Source organism: Antrostomus carolinensis, unplaced genomic scaffold (assembly GCF_000700745.2).
Source record: "Antrostomus carolinensis isolate BGI_N321 unplaced genomic scaffold, ASM70074v2 scaffold18396, whole genome shotgun sequence".
Lineage (NCBI taxonomy): Eukaryota > Metazoa > Chordata > Aves > Caprimulgiformes > Caprimulgidae > Antrostomus > Antrostomus carolinensis.
In genome coordinates, this window is record NW_010319969.1 from 15,305 (window position 1) to 29,820 (window position 14,516).

General features: G+C 35.6%; 1 protein-coding gene across 1 annotated transcript in view; it reads right to left on the minus strand.

Moving 5' to 3' along the window:
• Positions 1-3,108: 3,108 nt before the first annotated feature.
• The window catches only part of TNKS2 (tankyrase 2), a gene marked incomplete at its 5' end in the record, with an annotated part of 24,780 nt that continues 13,372 nt past the window's right edge, over positions 3,109-14,516 (minus strand). Inside the window, 9 exons of the mRNA XM_010169458.2 lie at positions 3,109-4,277; positions 4,566-4,722; positions 6,031-6,217; positions 7,786-7,891; positions 8,938-9,012; positions 9,623-9,720; positions 12,237-12,357; positions 12,950-13,032; positions 13,652-13,904. Coding sequence (XP_010167760.2) covers positions 4,215-4,277; positions 4,566-4,722; positions 6,031-6,217; positions 7,786-7,891; positions 8,938-9,012; positions 9,623-9,720; positions 12,237-12,357; positions 12,950-13,032; positions 13,652-13,904 — 1,143 coding nt within the window. The remainder of the gene's footprint in view (positions 4,278-4,565; positions 4,723-6,030; positions 6,218-7,785; positions 7,892-8,937; positions 9,013-9,622; positions 9,721-12,236; positions 12,358-12,949; positions 13,033-13,651; positions 13,905-14,516) is intronic.

A 14,516-nucleotide genomic window follows, 5' to 3' on the forward strand; every position in this document is an offset into this window, starting at 1 on the left:
ATCTGATAATCAATGCTTCAAAACCAATGTTTTTAAGAACTGCTGTACAGGACGTTTGCCTTTGTTTTTAAACCCTATTTCTTTGTCTTGCACACATTATTTCCCACATCTAATGTTAATGCTTTGAACTGGCTGCAACTTTCTCCTCCTGAACACGTGCTCTTTTCATAAGGAGGCATTTTGAAATCCCTGTAATGTCACATCAACGCTTGTTTGCTGTTTTAACTCAAAATTAGATTAGGCAGAAATGATTCCCACCCTAAGTTGGGAAGTTGACGTACCCTGATTGTCCTGGACACTCCTAATAATTATATTAGTTATTCCTACTGTAACTTTTCAGTGCGTGTAGAACTCACCTTTCTTTTTTTACACGTTGCTGTTAGTTCTTTTATTTTATCTCCCCTCCTGTCTGTCTTCTCTCAGTTACCACCCTTGGCCCTTTTTAGGGCAGAACATGTTAACTTCAAACCAGTCATCTACATGCTTTTTCTTTTTATCTTGCATTCTGTTCTGGCTGCCTGCAGCTTTTTCTGATCTAGTGAGCTGCAGGCAGAGGGAAGAAACCCTTTGATACTCTCAGAAGTTCCATTGCTTATGCTTGCTGGAGAGGGGCAAAGAGAGGCACAGGCCTCCCTCTGCACCCTCAACGATAGCACTTCCCTTGCTGACACCATCTCCACCTACTGCAACTTCAGTGGGCGCAGGAAAAGCACAACTCCAAGAACCACAGAGGGGCAAGACCTGGGGCAGTCTGATGGTGCAGTTCACTGAAGGTGACAAAGCAGTCCTTGCTGTATTGTTGTGTTAGATGGGTACAAATCAAACCTTTATACTTTTTTTACTGGGAAGGCAGAAGGGAAGTCGCCCATGGGATTCTGTTTCCAGCAAAAGAGAAAAACTTATTACATTAAGTTCAGGAGATGGGCAGAAGAAAGGGAAATGGCTCCTAGGCTGCAGCACTCTGACTAACAATGGTGGTCTGCTGGAGAAGTAACTTTTTCTACTTTTCCTCAGCTTCTTGATAAATGGAGTGAGAGAGTGAGAGCATCTGTGTGTGTGTACTCATACACACATATACGTACACACACAGCATGGTGTTTAATGAGCAAGTTCAGGGTAGAAAACACAGTGGCAACTCCTTGTACACAGTTATATCCATTCAGAATTAGTGCCAACATACCCCCTGAACATGCACTATATAGATAATCTTAAGTTTTTCAAGTATGCATGACCAAAAAGTGTGGCTAAATTATTTTTTAATTTCTAAGAACTAAGGTTTAAGTGATGAGTAAACCCCTAGCATTTTCAATTACTTAGTTGCAGCAGTTGTTTTTATACTTAGTTTTTAGAAAACTAATGCAGAATGGGAAGTTAAATTTTAAATTTTTATAACCTAGATAAGTGGAATTTTCAGAAGCAATTTTATTAGAAGTTTTACTCCCAAGATAGTTTAAAGATTAATAGTTTAAAGATTTGCAACACCTCAATCTTACAAACATTTGCTTTCCTGCCCTCTAGTGCCCATACCTATTTAAATCTTCTACAGAAGTCTGGTTTTGGAAACTTCCTAGCATGTAAGTGGTCCTACTGAGATAAAATTATTTACTTATTGCAATATTACAAGTGATCTAAGCAGTACTTTTGTTGTTGCCCATGTATGTATCATTGTTACCTATGCAGTTATCTGAAAGGTAAGACTTGTCAGGTTACTTCTCATTTTACAAAACTAACGTAAGGCAGTTTTCTTTTTCAGTTCTGCACCATATAATGGAGTTTTAAATGCATAAACTGAAGCTTACTTCTAGATTTATTATTAAAACATTTTCACTGTCAGCTAAAGCTGTTAGCCAGCTATATTACCAAACCACAAGTTTCCACAGTATTTACAGTTTTCATCCACAGTAAAAGCTTTTCCATTTAATGCAATTAAACTCCCCTCTAATTATGTAGTTTGTTAATAGCATTGTGCATGCTTACATTTAAAACAATGGGCTGACATACTACATCTGTAATTACTCTCATGCTACCAGAAAACCAGTGAATTAAATTTATTTAGTGTTAAATGGATATGGAATGTTATACAGTACATGTAAAGACACTTCAAGATGAGTAAAGCAGAAATAATTGCACAAGAGATTAAAAGTTCACCTCAATAGTCAGTATGATCAAATCATTACAGTTTCCATCTTCAGAGTGCAAGGTATGTCATGCAAAAAAAAAAACCAAAAACCAAAACAAAACCAAAATAGCTCAAAAAATCCCCAAACAGACAAAACCAACATTGTGGTACCACTGAAAATTCTATCATACCACAATATTTTACAAGACATTAAGTGATCATTCATAGAGAATGAAGCATTTTAGCAATAACAAAAAAGTTTTAAACATACTTAACAGATTTTGCATGAACACCAATTCCAGCATTACTATACCTAAGGAACAGGCAACATGCTGGGAGAAAGTACCTAAAAATCAAAGCCTTTTTTATTCATAGCCAATATTACTTTCTGCAAGAGTTATGCAATCTTACTATTCAGATTCCCACATAACTGGGTAAGGTTCAATACATTTTTACACAGAGCATAATCACACAGCCACCACATCAGCAAGACGATTTCATTATCTTGACCAGTTACTACATTTAAAATCATGGGTATGATAACATGCCCTGCAAACAAATTGTCTCCTGGGACAGTGTCCTGTATGTAGAAATATGAAACAACTAAAATATACTCCTAACCACTTTAACCCCAAATGAACTATAATTTGTATTTACATATTTTTGAAATATGTAGGTAAAAACTGCAGATGGAAGAGAAGCAGAACACAGAGAGACACGACAGGGCTGACTGAACTGACTGGTGCATTCAGTAACCCTGAAGGAGACTCGAACAGGGGGATAAACTTTTATACTCCTCCTCCACCCAAGGGGTCTTGTCAGGGCTACCGAAGGCAGCTGCTGCCCTGGAAGAGCTGCTCATCCCTCTTACACACTCCTCGCCCAGCTGGCTGAACAGAACCTTGCACCCAACCAGTGCTACTCAGCCAAAAGCACTGCAGATACACACACTTCGACACACCTGCTTCAACTACAGCTAGAATGTTAACATGGAAGAAACACAGGAGATGACAGGATGGCTTTTAACATTTCCATCTCATATCCCGAGGGCACCAACAGGTAGATTAATTTACCAAAATAAGCATACAAAAAAAGGCCAAGTTGTTTGCCCTCGTATTAGGAATAAACTATTTAACTTCTTGGCTTAAATGTAAGCAAGAGGAACTCAAGAAAGACCTCCTTGAGGTTAATTTTCCAACTACATTCAAGGAAAATAATTTACTAAAACTGTAACTTGCAAGGTCTACTAGCCTTGAAGTGAGGATACAGGTTAACTACACTTATAGTTAAATAAAAAACTTCAGAAGACATTTTACAGAAATAAAATATGTAACTCTAGGAAGTAGGTGGAAAAACACTTTAGTATTTAGCTGGAACACTCTCTTTTCATAGCCCATAATTCTCAGGAATGTATATTTCATAAATAAAAATACAGAACAAAAATTTGCGTATTCTAAAGTTGGATATTTCTAAACCTCTTCAGATAAAATTTGCTTCTGCCCTCACAAGTAAGTGATAAATCTTGGAAAAAACCCCGGCTTTTCAAATCTATTGTGCATGAGAATACACAGGAGAACAAACCAACATCTGGAAAAAAACATTTTGTACAAGGTTGCAGTTCTAAAACACTTATATTACAAAGCAATGTAAATAAATACCAGGCTAGTACAAAAGCTCTTATTTACAGTTTTACAAATGAAAACATTTTCAGTGTAAATGCAGTGTTTTAAAGAACACAGTATTAGTAAAATGAGTTCCTGTATAGAGCATTACAATTTCTGCTAAATTTCAATGTAGTATTGTATAAAACCATTGTTTCAAGTTAACTTTTGTTTATAATTTAGTACAGCCAAACCCCAGTTTATGCCTGGAATGGTATCTGTTAAAGTGCTGAAAAAAGAGGACATTTCTGAAATTTTAGAAAAACATACTGTACATTATTAAAGCTTTATCAAGTCAAAAATGGTATATTTTGTTCACATTTGCTACCACACCACCTGTGGACGAAATATTTTCAACAACTCATAATTAACAGGATGGCAGCCATTGGTATCTTCGCATCCAAAGTCTGATGGTCTCCTGCAAGTAATTTGTCTTAAGCTTCAGTGGTGGCTTCAGGTTTCATAATCTGGTAAGTAATCAAGTATTCTGGATAAGCCTGAAAGAGTGACATACATGTTCTTTATTATGATTTCATTTTCTGGATAAATTCAGAATATTTGCTAGAGAAGGGGAAAAAAGTATTTATGCCAAAGAAAAAAAAGCAAAATGTCAAAGGCAAAATGCCTGAAGCATTTAGGAAACATGGATCCTTTCACTTGCAACCACAGCTGGAGTTTGTTTTAAGACAAAAACAAGTCCTAGCACCTCAAAAATAAGAAAAAAACCCCAACACGTTACATGCCTTTAGGAAAAAAAAATCTGAAAAACCAAAAAAGCTATTTACCTGCTCCCCTCTGTAAATGACATATTCTGCCAATGCCAATCCATTTACACTGGGTCGCCCCGTAACTGAGTGATGTCCTGGGGGTGAATGAGCCATTTTCATCGCACTGAACTGCAGGAAAGACTTGCCCAGTGTTACACGACAGAAGAGCAACTGCCTGTTTTAGAAGGGAAAAAGGACCATGAATACCAAACGCTTGGGAAACTCCAGGAAGACTTACCTTCGTAATGTGAAACTTTTGCTTGAGGAGAACAGCGGAATTTTAAAGCCACTTTTGTCATTCTTTGTAGTTCACAAAATTCCAAAGTTTTGTTTTGAAGGACAAAAGTAACACTCCCTTTGGAAAAGCTCTTTAGCCTGAGGAGGGTTGGTAATAATATTGAAAAATGTTTATCTTAATTACTGGAAACAGCAGTTTCCATGCTTAACAATGTACTCAAAGATTTTCACTACCCTTTTAGTGTGGTTTTTTTTTTTTTAAATTTGTTTGCTTTTCAAAAAAGTTTTCTGAGAGTGCCCCCCCATCACTCACACTAACAACATAATTCACTGTGTTCTGACACTGGATTTGTTTCTAACAGACAAATCAAGGCCAAGTGCAAACTCTAGGTCAACACGAAATACCTCATAATAGCATCTGTCAGTACATTATGTTGTTTTCATTATAAAAAGACAGAACAAGGGTACTTATTTTTGCTTTTCTAACTCTTCAGACAAAGCAAATTAAGAAACTTTCTTACTCAAAACTTCAGAAAGCAAGAAAAGATTCTGACATCCTCTGTAACTCTAGAAGATTACGATCTTTATTTGAGAGTGCCAGAAAAGAGTAAGCAGTATGAAAAGGGGCAGAGATTCAATGAAGGAAACTGGAAGAATGAGCTTATCCCTGTGATACCAATGCAAAACAGTATGTAGACAAATACACAAATTATTCTCCTGGTCAAAATGATGGCCACTACCACAATTAACTCCATGAAGTAAGAGCTACGTTAACTCATGTTACATTAAGATGTAACAGGAGTTCTGCAGAAAAGCGGATTTAGGAACTCATCAGAGTAGGGAATCCACAAATTTGCATCTATATTTTAGTGTATGAAGCAGCAGTGATGTGGGGGCTGATTGTTAAAAAGTATGTCCTTCTCAAAGAAATACAGGCAATGGACTGAACCCTCATATTGCTGCATCTTTCACACAAGCATCTAGCAGGTCCTCTTCACTCTCAAGCTACTTATGTCTAATTTTTACAGTAAATTAAGGGCAAAGATTTGGTTAAATGCACTGAAGATGGTTAAGGAACCTTTAAGACTTAAATAGCAAAGTTTTCTGGAAGTCTCTATTAGGCTCAGCATATAGGGAGTGCCAGAATGTTTGTTTACCAAACAAATCTTTCCTCAGAGACTCTGCTGACTTGACAGTCTGTAACAAAAGACACTAAGGCAAAATTAGATTCTTTTGAATGACTTACCTGTGGCAAACATAACAAGATCTATCTTTGTGAATTGGACAGCCAGTGCCACCTCCGATTCCATAGACGTACTGATTGCTTTTGGAAGAGTTTTCAGCAAAATAAATCCCAGCTCCAAACATACCACCTATATAGGCATGTCTCTCATCAAAGCCTTTGTGAATGATTGCATTCACAAATGGGGAGCCTAAAACAAAGGAAGTAAAATATTGAAGATACAGTATATAGAGATTTTTGTATGTGTCATAATTCGAACAGCCATTCCCTGACTTTTTGTACAGTTTTTCCACACATGCAAGGAAATCAGTCTCCAGAAACTGATCTCAGATTTGCATGACCATTTTCCTAGTTGTGTTATACAAAGGACAGTAGTTGATAAGCATACATTTTTAACAAAGATTTACAAAGGATAGTATCTGAGGCAACTCCTGATGCAGGAGAAGCTCTATGAATCTGCACTCCCTTTGGCAGAACTCCCTTCTAACCAAGATTCTTTGAATGCATTGCTATACAAATCCCACTTTCTTCCTAACACTAAGTAGACTGCATTTGAAAAGCAATAAACATAAACCAGTATTTATTTATTTGCAGTAGTCATAGAATTTAGCCTTAAGAATAACCTGTTGAAAAGGGTTGGATTCTGCATCTTGAGACACCCAATACCCATCAACTTCCATAACAAGAGCAGGTTTTTTCAGTAAGGATTTTTATAACAGTATATGTAAATATGAAAGCACCTTTAGAGAAAAGCTGTTCTAAGAGAAGATGTCATTTCACAGTTATGTTGGGAATTCCAGTGAAAATAATCCAAAGCCTTAACCTCCAGCATAGATGATAAAACCTTATATGAAGCAGAAGGACACTCCAGATAAGAATGAAAAATGCCTAAGACAACTGTTCTTCATCTTCTGCAAGTTGCGTATGTGGTTAAAAGACCCATGTTAATGCTCTAAAAAAAACCCCAAACAACTAACCAACCAACCAAACAAAAAAAACCCAACCCACCACTCCCCAAATCCTAAGACTTTAAAAACCAAAAATATAGAGCTCTCATAAGCCATCAATTGCTTTGTTCCAGGCATAATTTTGTTATCTAACTTATTTAAAAGACTTTCCTTTAAAGACAGGTCATTCCATTAAGAGGCAGTTTCCTCTTGAAAGGGTATAGATCACAGTGAAAAGACAGGATTTAGTATCTACAAGTTTGGGCAGTACAGTGAACTTGCTTCATTTGTGTGTCACAACAAACTACGTATTTATGCACAGGACAGCTTTCAATTGGCTTTAATTTGCTAATTATAAGCTATTTTTTCTGGAATGATGAACAAGAACTAACTTATCGAATTATAAAAACAAGGAAACAAAAAAATCCCACCCCAAACCTCAAAACAACCCATAGCAAAATGAAATTTGATCCTTAGTAATTTTGGTCATAAAGCCAATAAAACAGAAATAGTAATTTAACCAATGAAGAGGCACACCCCTTAATCTCCATTCATAATTGCTAAAATGTTTTCACTTAGATCTTTGAAGTTTCCTCCAGGGAAAGACAAGGAGATGTAAATTTCAGAAGAAAGATGCAGTTTGTTATCTATCCCCACTGTGACATATACAAACACTTGTTAGTACAAAACTGAGACAAAACCTAGTATGTATTTCCAGTGTGAAAATTTACTTAGTTTGAGCCAGCAGAAACTCTCCTCTAAGGAACGTTGATGGTGAAACAAGTTCACAAGGTGCATTTCAACATCTTACCATGAAACAGCATTCTTTCATTAGCGTGGTTATGATTCTCTTCAGAGACCTCTTTCCTCCTGTGAGTGTATCTTTCCCACAGTTTTTTGTTGCACACTTTCTGAATCTGAAATAGTAAAAAATTTAAGTTCCACTCTGAAACTGAACTTATTTGCTTTACTTGACAGATCTTTAAAATATAGTAGCTATACAATACACTTCTCTAAACTGCCACAAAGCAAGAATATTCTTCTTAGAACTGAATGAAACAAATTCTCCAACTTATCCTGCAGAAGTTGATTGTTGTAGCATAACTTAATAATGATTATATGCTTAATTAAGAATAAACTAATTTTAAATATCTGTTGAGCAATATGTCTTAATTTAAATTTAGCAGGCTTAGTCACAATTGTCCTTGAGTATCACTGCATCTCACTTGATGCCAAACCACTAGTAAAAATATCATTTAGTAATTAAGAAGCGTCTTTCATGAAGACTCCTAAACCACTTTTAAAATAAGTAAATTACGTACTCCCTGCAGAGGTATGCTGGACACTGGCAAAGCCTTATGTGTCTAGACATAGCATATCTATTCTACTGGGGAAACTGTAACAGCAGTTTAGAATAAAACTTAGTACTACTTACTTGCGAATCAAAACCTGTAATTTTCATGAACATGATGATTTCTCCAGGTGGGAAAAATATGAATGCAAACAAAAAGCTCACTATAGAATTTAAACCAACATTATCTACTTCCTGGAGTTTTAAGCTTCTTTGGCTTTAAATCAGTCTATAATAGGTATCCCTACAACCATGCTACAAATTTTGCTTTCACTTATAGCTATTTTTTCCCCTGCCATTCCCTCAACAAAAACCATCCTTTGTTTCCTCTAAAACCTTTTCCTTCAAACATTCTGCAGTTTTCTGTGAGGTCCTTCTATGTCAATTTCTCACAAGATTTCTTAATAACTATTAATCCATAAGCAGTTTTCCCATATAATCTTATTCTCTGAATTTTCCTGGAAGATTATATTTTTCCTGTGTGTGTCTCAGAATGTCACATCTTGTCATATTAGGAAACTCAACAAATAAATGTAGAACATTTTATGGACATTTTATTTTCAGCCAAAACTCTAAAGGTGTAACCATCAACCACAAAAATGCAACAGCTACCTTTAAGATATTGTATCTATTGAAGACTCCACCAGCATGTCCTCCATCTCTGTGCTCTCGGACAGTACTCTGCATCTGAAAATTGAGAATTTTAAGGAGGATCACCTTGCTTCAGAACACATTCAGAACACGCATCCTTCACACAGTCAAATAACCTTGTCCTAAAAAAACTCGTACAAGAGTTGTTTAGGCAACGACTGAGTGGTAAGTAATGCCAGATTTTGCAGATGCACATGAACAGGTTTAATGATTTTTTTAAAAAAACATACCTTGAATAGTCCATGGTCCAGTTTTCAAACATAAAAAGACTGTCACTAATTTAATTAGAATATTTTTTTCTTCAGAATTTAGTCCTGTGTGATTATGACACTTTGGAAAGAAGTGACTTAAAACTATGTCTAACAGACAGGCAATTGGTGGCACAGAATTTATATATGTTATATCAAAGAGCTTTTATAGCAGAGTTTTTAAAAACACTACTAGCAGTAATAACATAAAAAAAGGGATGTCACAAGCACAGCTTCTAAGTGGTATAGTCAAAGTTGGAAATCTGAAGTATCTTCATGCAAGTTTCTCTTAGGCTTAGAGATATTTACTGCGCTGTTAAACTGTCTAACAATACTCCTTCATCTACCTCTTTAGGAGAAGTAACAAAAATTCTGAAAGACTACAAAGAAAGGCATACCTCCTCTTCTACTGACTGGAATTCCTTATCTTCAGTGGAAAGATCTATGAGAATTGTTCCACTACCAGAAGTATTTAGAGTCAGGTATGGGTTAAGTCCTGTGAATGTAACAAAACACAAGAACAGATCAGAAACTGCTTTAAGACTGCTGGTTTGTAACGATAACCAGTAGGAGATTTTTCTTTTTCAAGGGACCATTTTCTCAAAACTCAGCTTACAAAATGAAGAGGTTAGCTGCTAAGGAAGGCTGAGATTACCAATTACTTTACTTCATGAGCCACATATATTTTTGCAAATGTCAAAAAGCAATCCCTCAACAAATTGCATTAGTCAAAATTTTTCAACGTCTGTTTATAGCCTCTACCCATCCGTTACGACACGTACACTATAAATGCCATGAGAGCACAGCAGCTGGGTCTGATGCAGATCAACGACTCATTTTCATTCATCTGTGGGTACTGATCCATCATTCTCTCAGTAACAATACACATTTTAGACACACTAACCCATTTGTCTGTGCTTAGCTCAATATATTAATATACATGATAGCGAAATTCTATGTAAGTAGTTGCTTACTTAAGATCTTGTTCCTTTCAATTCTAGGCAGTGAAACAGTGAGCAGCCTGCCCCTGTACAGAGCCCATGACTACTGATGGCATTATGGACAAGATAATTGACTTGAAGTGCTCATCAGTAGGAATATTCTTCCCATGGATCATTCAGAAAGACCTGACAACAGAACTAAGACAGTCCATGAGTCTAAAAGACTCGAGCCTGATATTGAATGCCTAAAGGACACTGAACACTTAAAGAAAACTTCCCTATCATTCCAAATACGCAAAAAAAAAAAATAAATTGGAATTTTATGCATAATCCATTGTCAATTTCCATCTTCAATCACAACTGGCAAGTAATGGGAATGTAACCAATGGAGATAAGAACACAAAGACAGTGTGTATCAGGTGTCCTTTTGCCCATGGCCTTCCCAGACAAACAGCAGGCGACCAGAGCCAGATGCTGGCCCTGTCAATCTCTCTAGAAAGGAATAATGTAAGGAAAAGGGAAATTATAGATTCATCCACAGTCAAGAGCCTCTTGTTAGCAGTGTGAAACTGAATAGAGTGTTCAGGAGCAAGAAACTCTGACAAGGAAGCAACAAATAAAGCTCTTTCACAAAAGCCCAACTAACCTCAAAGTAATGGCTATACTGTGTTCAGGAAGAGATGCCAAAATACCAGTACAAACATACTTGAGTGCAAAAGCACAAGGGCAAGATATAAAAAATTGAGAAAACAACTGAACAACAACAATCCTCCCTGCTCCAAAAACGCATCCTAAAAAAAAAATTAAAAGCAGTTGAAATACTCAGTTTAAGTACTTACACCTGTGATTACTGTTAAAAATGAAAATATCAGGCCTTCTATAGCAAGACAGCAAAAGACTAAACAGACTAGAAAGAAGGGGGGTAGGAGTGGTGAAAGATTCAGATGTTTGACATTCTATATACAGACATATTAAAATAAGCACAAATATACGTATGTTAAAAAATACATCAGTCCTAATTGAAAGACAAAACCAGTATATGATTACTGGCTGTGTAAACTTAGAACTCAAACAAGACATGAGGCTGAAATGATACCTTAAAAGCAACTTCTATCCAAAATACTAAATGAATCTGTCAAAAACCATCTGATAATTAAGACAAAATTATGAAAATTCACCTAAATACTTCCATTACTAGGAAAAGGATCATCTTAAGGGTTGGTTAATACTGTTTTAAGGAGCAAAAAATAATTTAGAGCTTGGGATAGTGACTGTCTCATTACTATGGAGTGCAGATTTTAGAATGAGAATTCACAGATTTTGTCTCAAGAGGGAAAAAAGTCCTACCAATTCTAACTAATTTATTCAATTTCTATGAAACACAGCAAAACAATAGCAAGTGATGTTTCAGTGAGACAAGGAAGGGAAAAAAGGTTTGTTTGTTTTTTGTCTCTTATGCAGCCATAGTTAAATGAAGAGTACTATTGCCAGGATTGTGCTGGTATCAACGGTGCTGCACAAATAAAGAGGCTTTAGCATAAACTTCAATACAAGCTGAAGTTTTTAAACAAACCAATTATGTTAATTTTGGTTCACTGGAAGCACACAAACTGTATTTTTAAAGAAAAGTATAAGTAAGAATTTCAGCTGGCTTTCTGAGAGAACAAACATAGTATTCTTTTGCAGAACTCAATGGAACAAAACAGGTCCTAACCCATCAACAGAGAATATGCCCTGCTCTCCAGTGCTCCAATGAAAATAAATACTCCCTACCTCAAGGAGCTTACAATCATTTTGCACTAGATCTACACTTCACCTAAGTACACACAAAACAGTGATTACGAAGGAAAATAAAAAATTAGATAACTGAAAGCAAGATACACAGTAAGTCATAGGACAAATAAAGGTGCTCATATTTCAAGTCAGAAGACATTATCTGAAGTGCCATTTTCTAGGACAAGTTTTATTAGAAATTATTTTTAATGAGATACAATTTGGAATAATCTAAAGCATTTATAAAAACAGATTCTATAAAGGCACTGTTACATAATAATTTGAAACAAGTATATACCTTGCTGTCCAGAAATGAGTCTTTCAACTCCTTTAATGATTTTATGCCTATGGCCATAAGCATTAATTCCAATTTCCTTCAATTCTTTGTGTCCCATTTCAACCAGTACATCCAATGTTATCTACAATGAAAGCAACACCATTTTTTTTGTACAACTGCATCAACAGGCTAAACCAGCTGCCAATTACAGTGAAAACATACCTCACAATAGTTGAGATAAAAAGTAAGTGTAAAAAGAACATATGAACACTGGAGATTTTAATGTATTATTTGCATACTTTACTTCTACTCAACTGTTTTCTCCAAACTTTTGTCTTTAAATAAATATGCTCCAATCATGCAGCTCATACTGCTTGCAAGGATCATGTTTCTGATTGAGAAATACTATTTTCTAGGTGTATTCAAGGCAACAGAAACAAAACCAGAAATTACTGATCAACACTGAATACTTATTTACTCTGCCATTTATACCACTGGAAGAAAACATGTCTACACTCTCAAACTGATATAGACATTACTGCCTCAGTTTTTTATATATACATATATTTTAATTTTTATATACCAATTAAAAAATCCACAGTTACACTCCTTTCCTTCATTCAATTCATTTGGATATTCACTCATTTTAAATGTCTCATTACGTTATTCTGAACAGTGAGTATTTATTCCTTTGCTTTCTAGCTGAGTATCTGCAAAGAAATATAGCTACTTACCTGTTCTCTCTCGAATATGTCAATGAGATGTTCAAGGCCAAGGTTCCGCACGAACTGATTTATGCTAAAATCTACACTTGAAACTGGCAAAGAAAAAAAAAAATCACAATGAACATTCATATATGTATTGTAAAGTCCAGTATACACATCTCACACTGTCTGAGGCAATAACGAGAGACAGAAATTATCGGTCTTCTGAAGATGGGGAATAAGTATCTATATCACTAACCAACAGCAACTATTACTTAATCTACCCTCGTACTCGAAGATTTCTGCCTCCCTCAAGAGAAGTCTTTGCACTTTCATGAAATAAGCAACTGACTAGCTACCAGAAATATGCAAACAGAAAATATTTTGAGAACTACTATGCTACAGATGTTAAGAAGAGCCTCTTAGAAACCAAATAAAGTTTGTAGTAAACCACTGCTTGGTATGGAGCCAAATTTCATTCACTTTCAAAACACAATCCACCATTTTGATTCTGTATAGCAAAAAGGCAACATTTTAAAGATTATGTAAGGGGAAAGTACTAAAATTTTATACTGCAAGACTTTTAGACTTCTGTTCCTTGTTAATGACATCATAAGGAAAAGGGATACTGCTTATGTCATAGTAACCATGTGCATGTGTGGGAAACTTCCTGCTTGTGTATTCTTTTTACCATATGGTAGAAAATGTTACTCATTCCTGAGAAAGCCTCACCTTCTTTTTTCTCCAGAACAGTAGCTCCCTCTGCACTGTTTGTACCAACAACAGAAGGAAGTTCAGAAAAACTACCAGACAAGTTGTCAAGACTACTTGCAGCAGACAGACTGGATGGACTGGATGGAACGGAAGACAGAGAATCAGCTGTAGAACCTGTAGTCTGAGACACACTTATAACCTGAGGTTTGTAGCAAGTCGGTAAGGCGGAAGGAGGCATTGCTGCTGTCAATAACGCGCTGACATCATCTGCCTAAATAGCAGAAAACAACATATTAAAACAGAGGAAAACTTTTACACAATGTTTTTTCCTAGAATGCATTATCATTATTCCAGACTTTTAAAGTATACTACAAAATAAATAAATGCACATTGGAAAAATATGCATTTTACAATGCAGTTTACAAATGGCCTTTTGTGACAACAGCATACATGAAACTGTAAAATGTTTATAAATAAAAACTGTAGTAAGAAAAAAACTTCAATATTTCTAAAAAACATCAGGGACAGCTAAACAGAATTCATTTTCTATGAAAAAACAAACAAAAGCTTCTACTAGCAACCAGAATTTATCAAACAAAATAGTTACTCTGAGTGTAGCTTTGAATTGTATTTAATACTTAGGAAAAAAACACCCCAAAACTTAACAGCCAGAGAGCTTCCTAAATTTCTGTTGCAACAAAGTTTGCTTACATTTTCTTGCCACAATTTTTGTCTTAGTCAAACTGTAAGTACTGAATTAAAAGCATTGAGTTATTAGCATGAATTCCTTTTGTTGGTGTTTGTTTTGTTTTTTTTTCCACTCCATCTTGAAATAAGAAGTCTTGATCACGAAATTTTTTTAAAAATGTGTATAAAAGCTCTA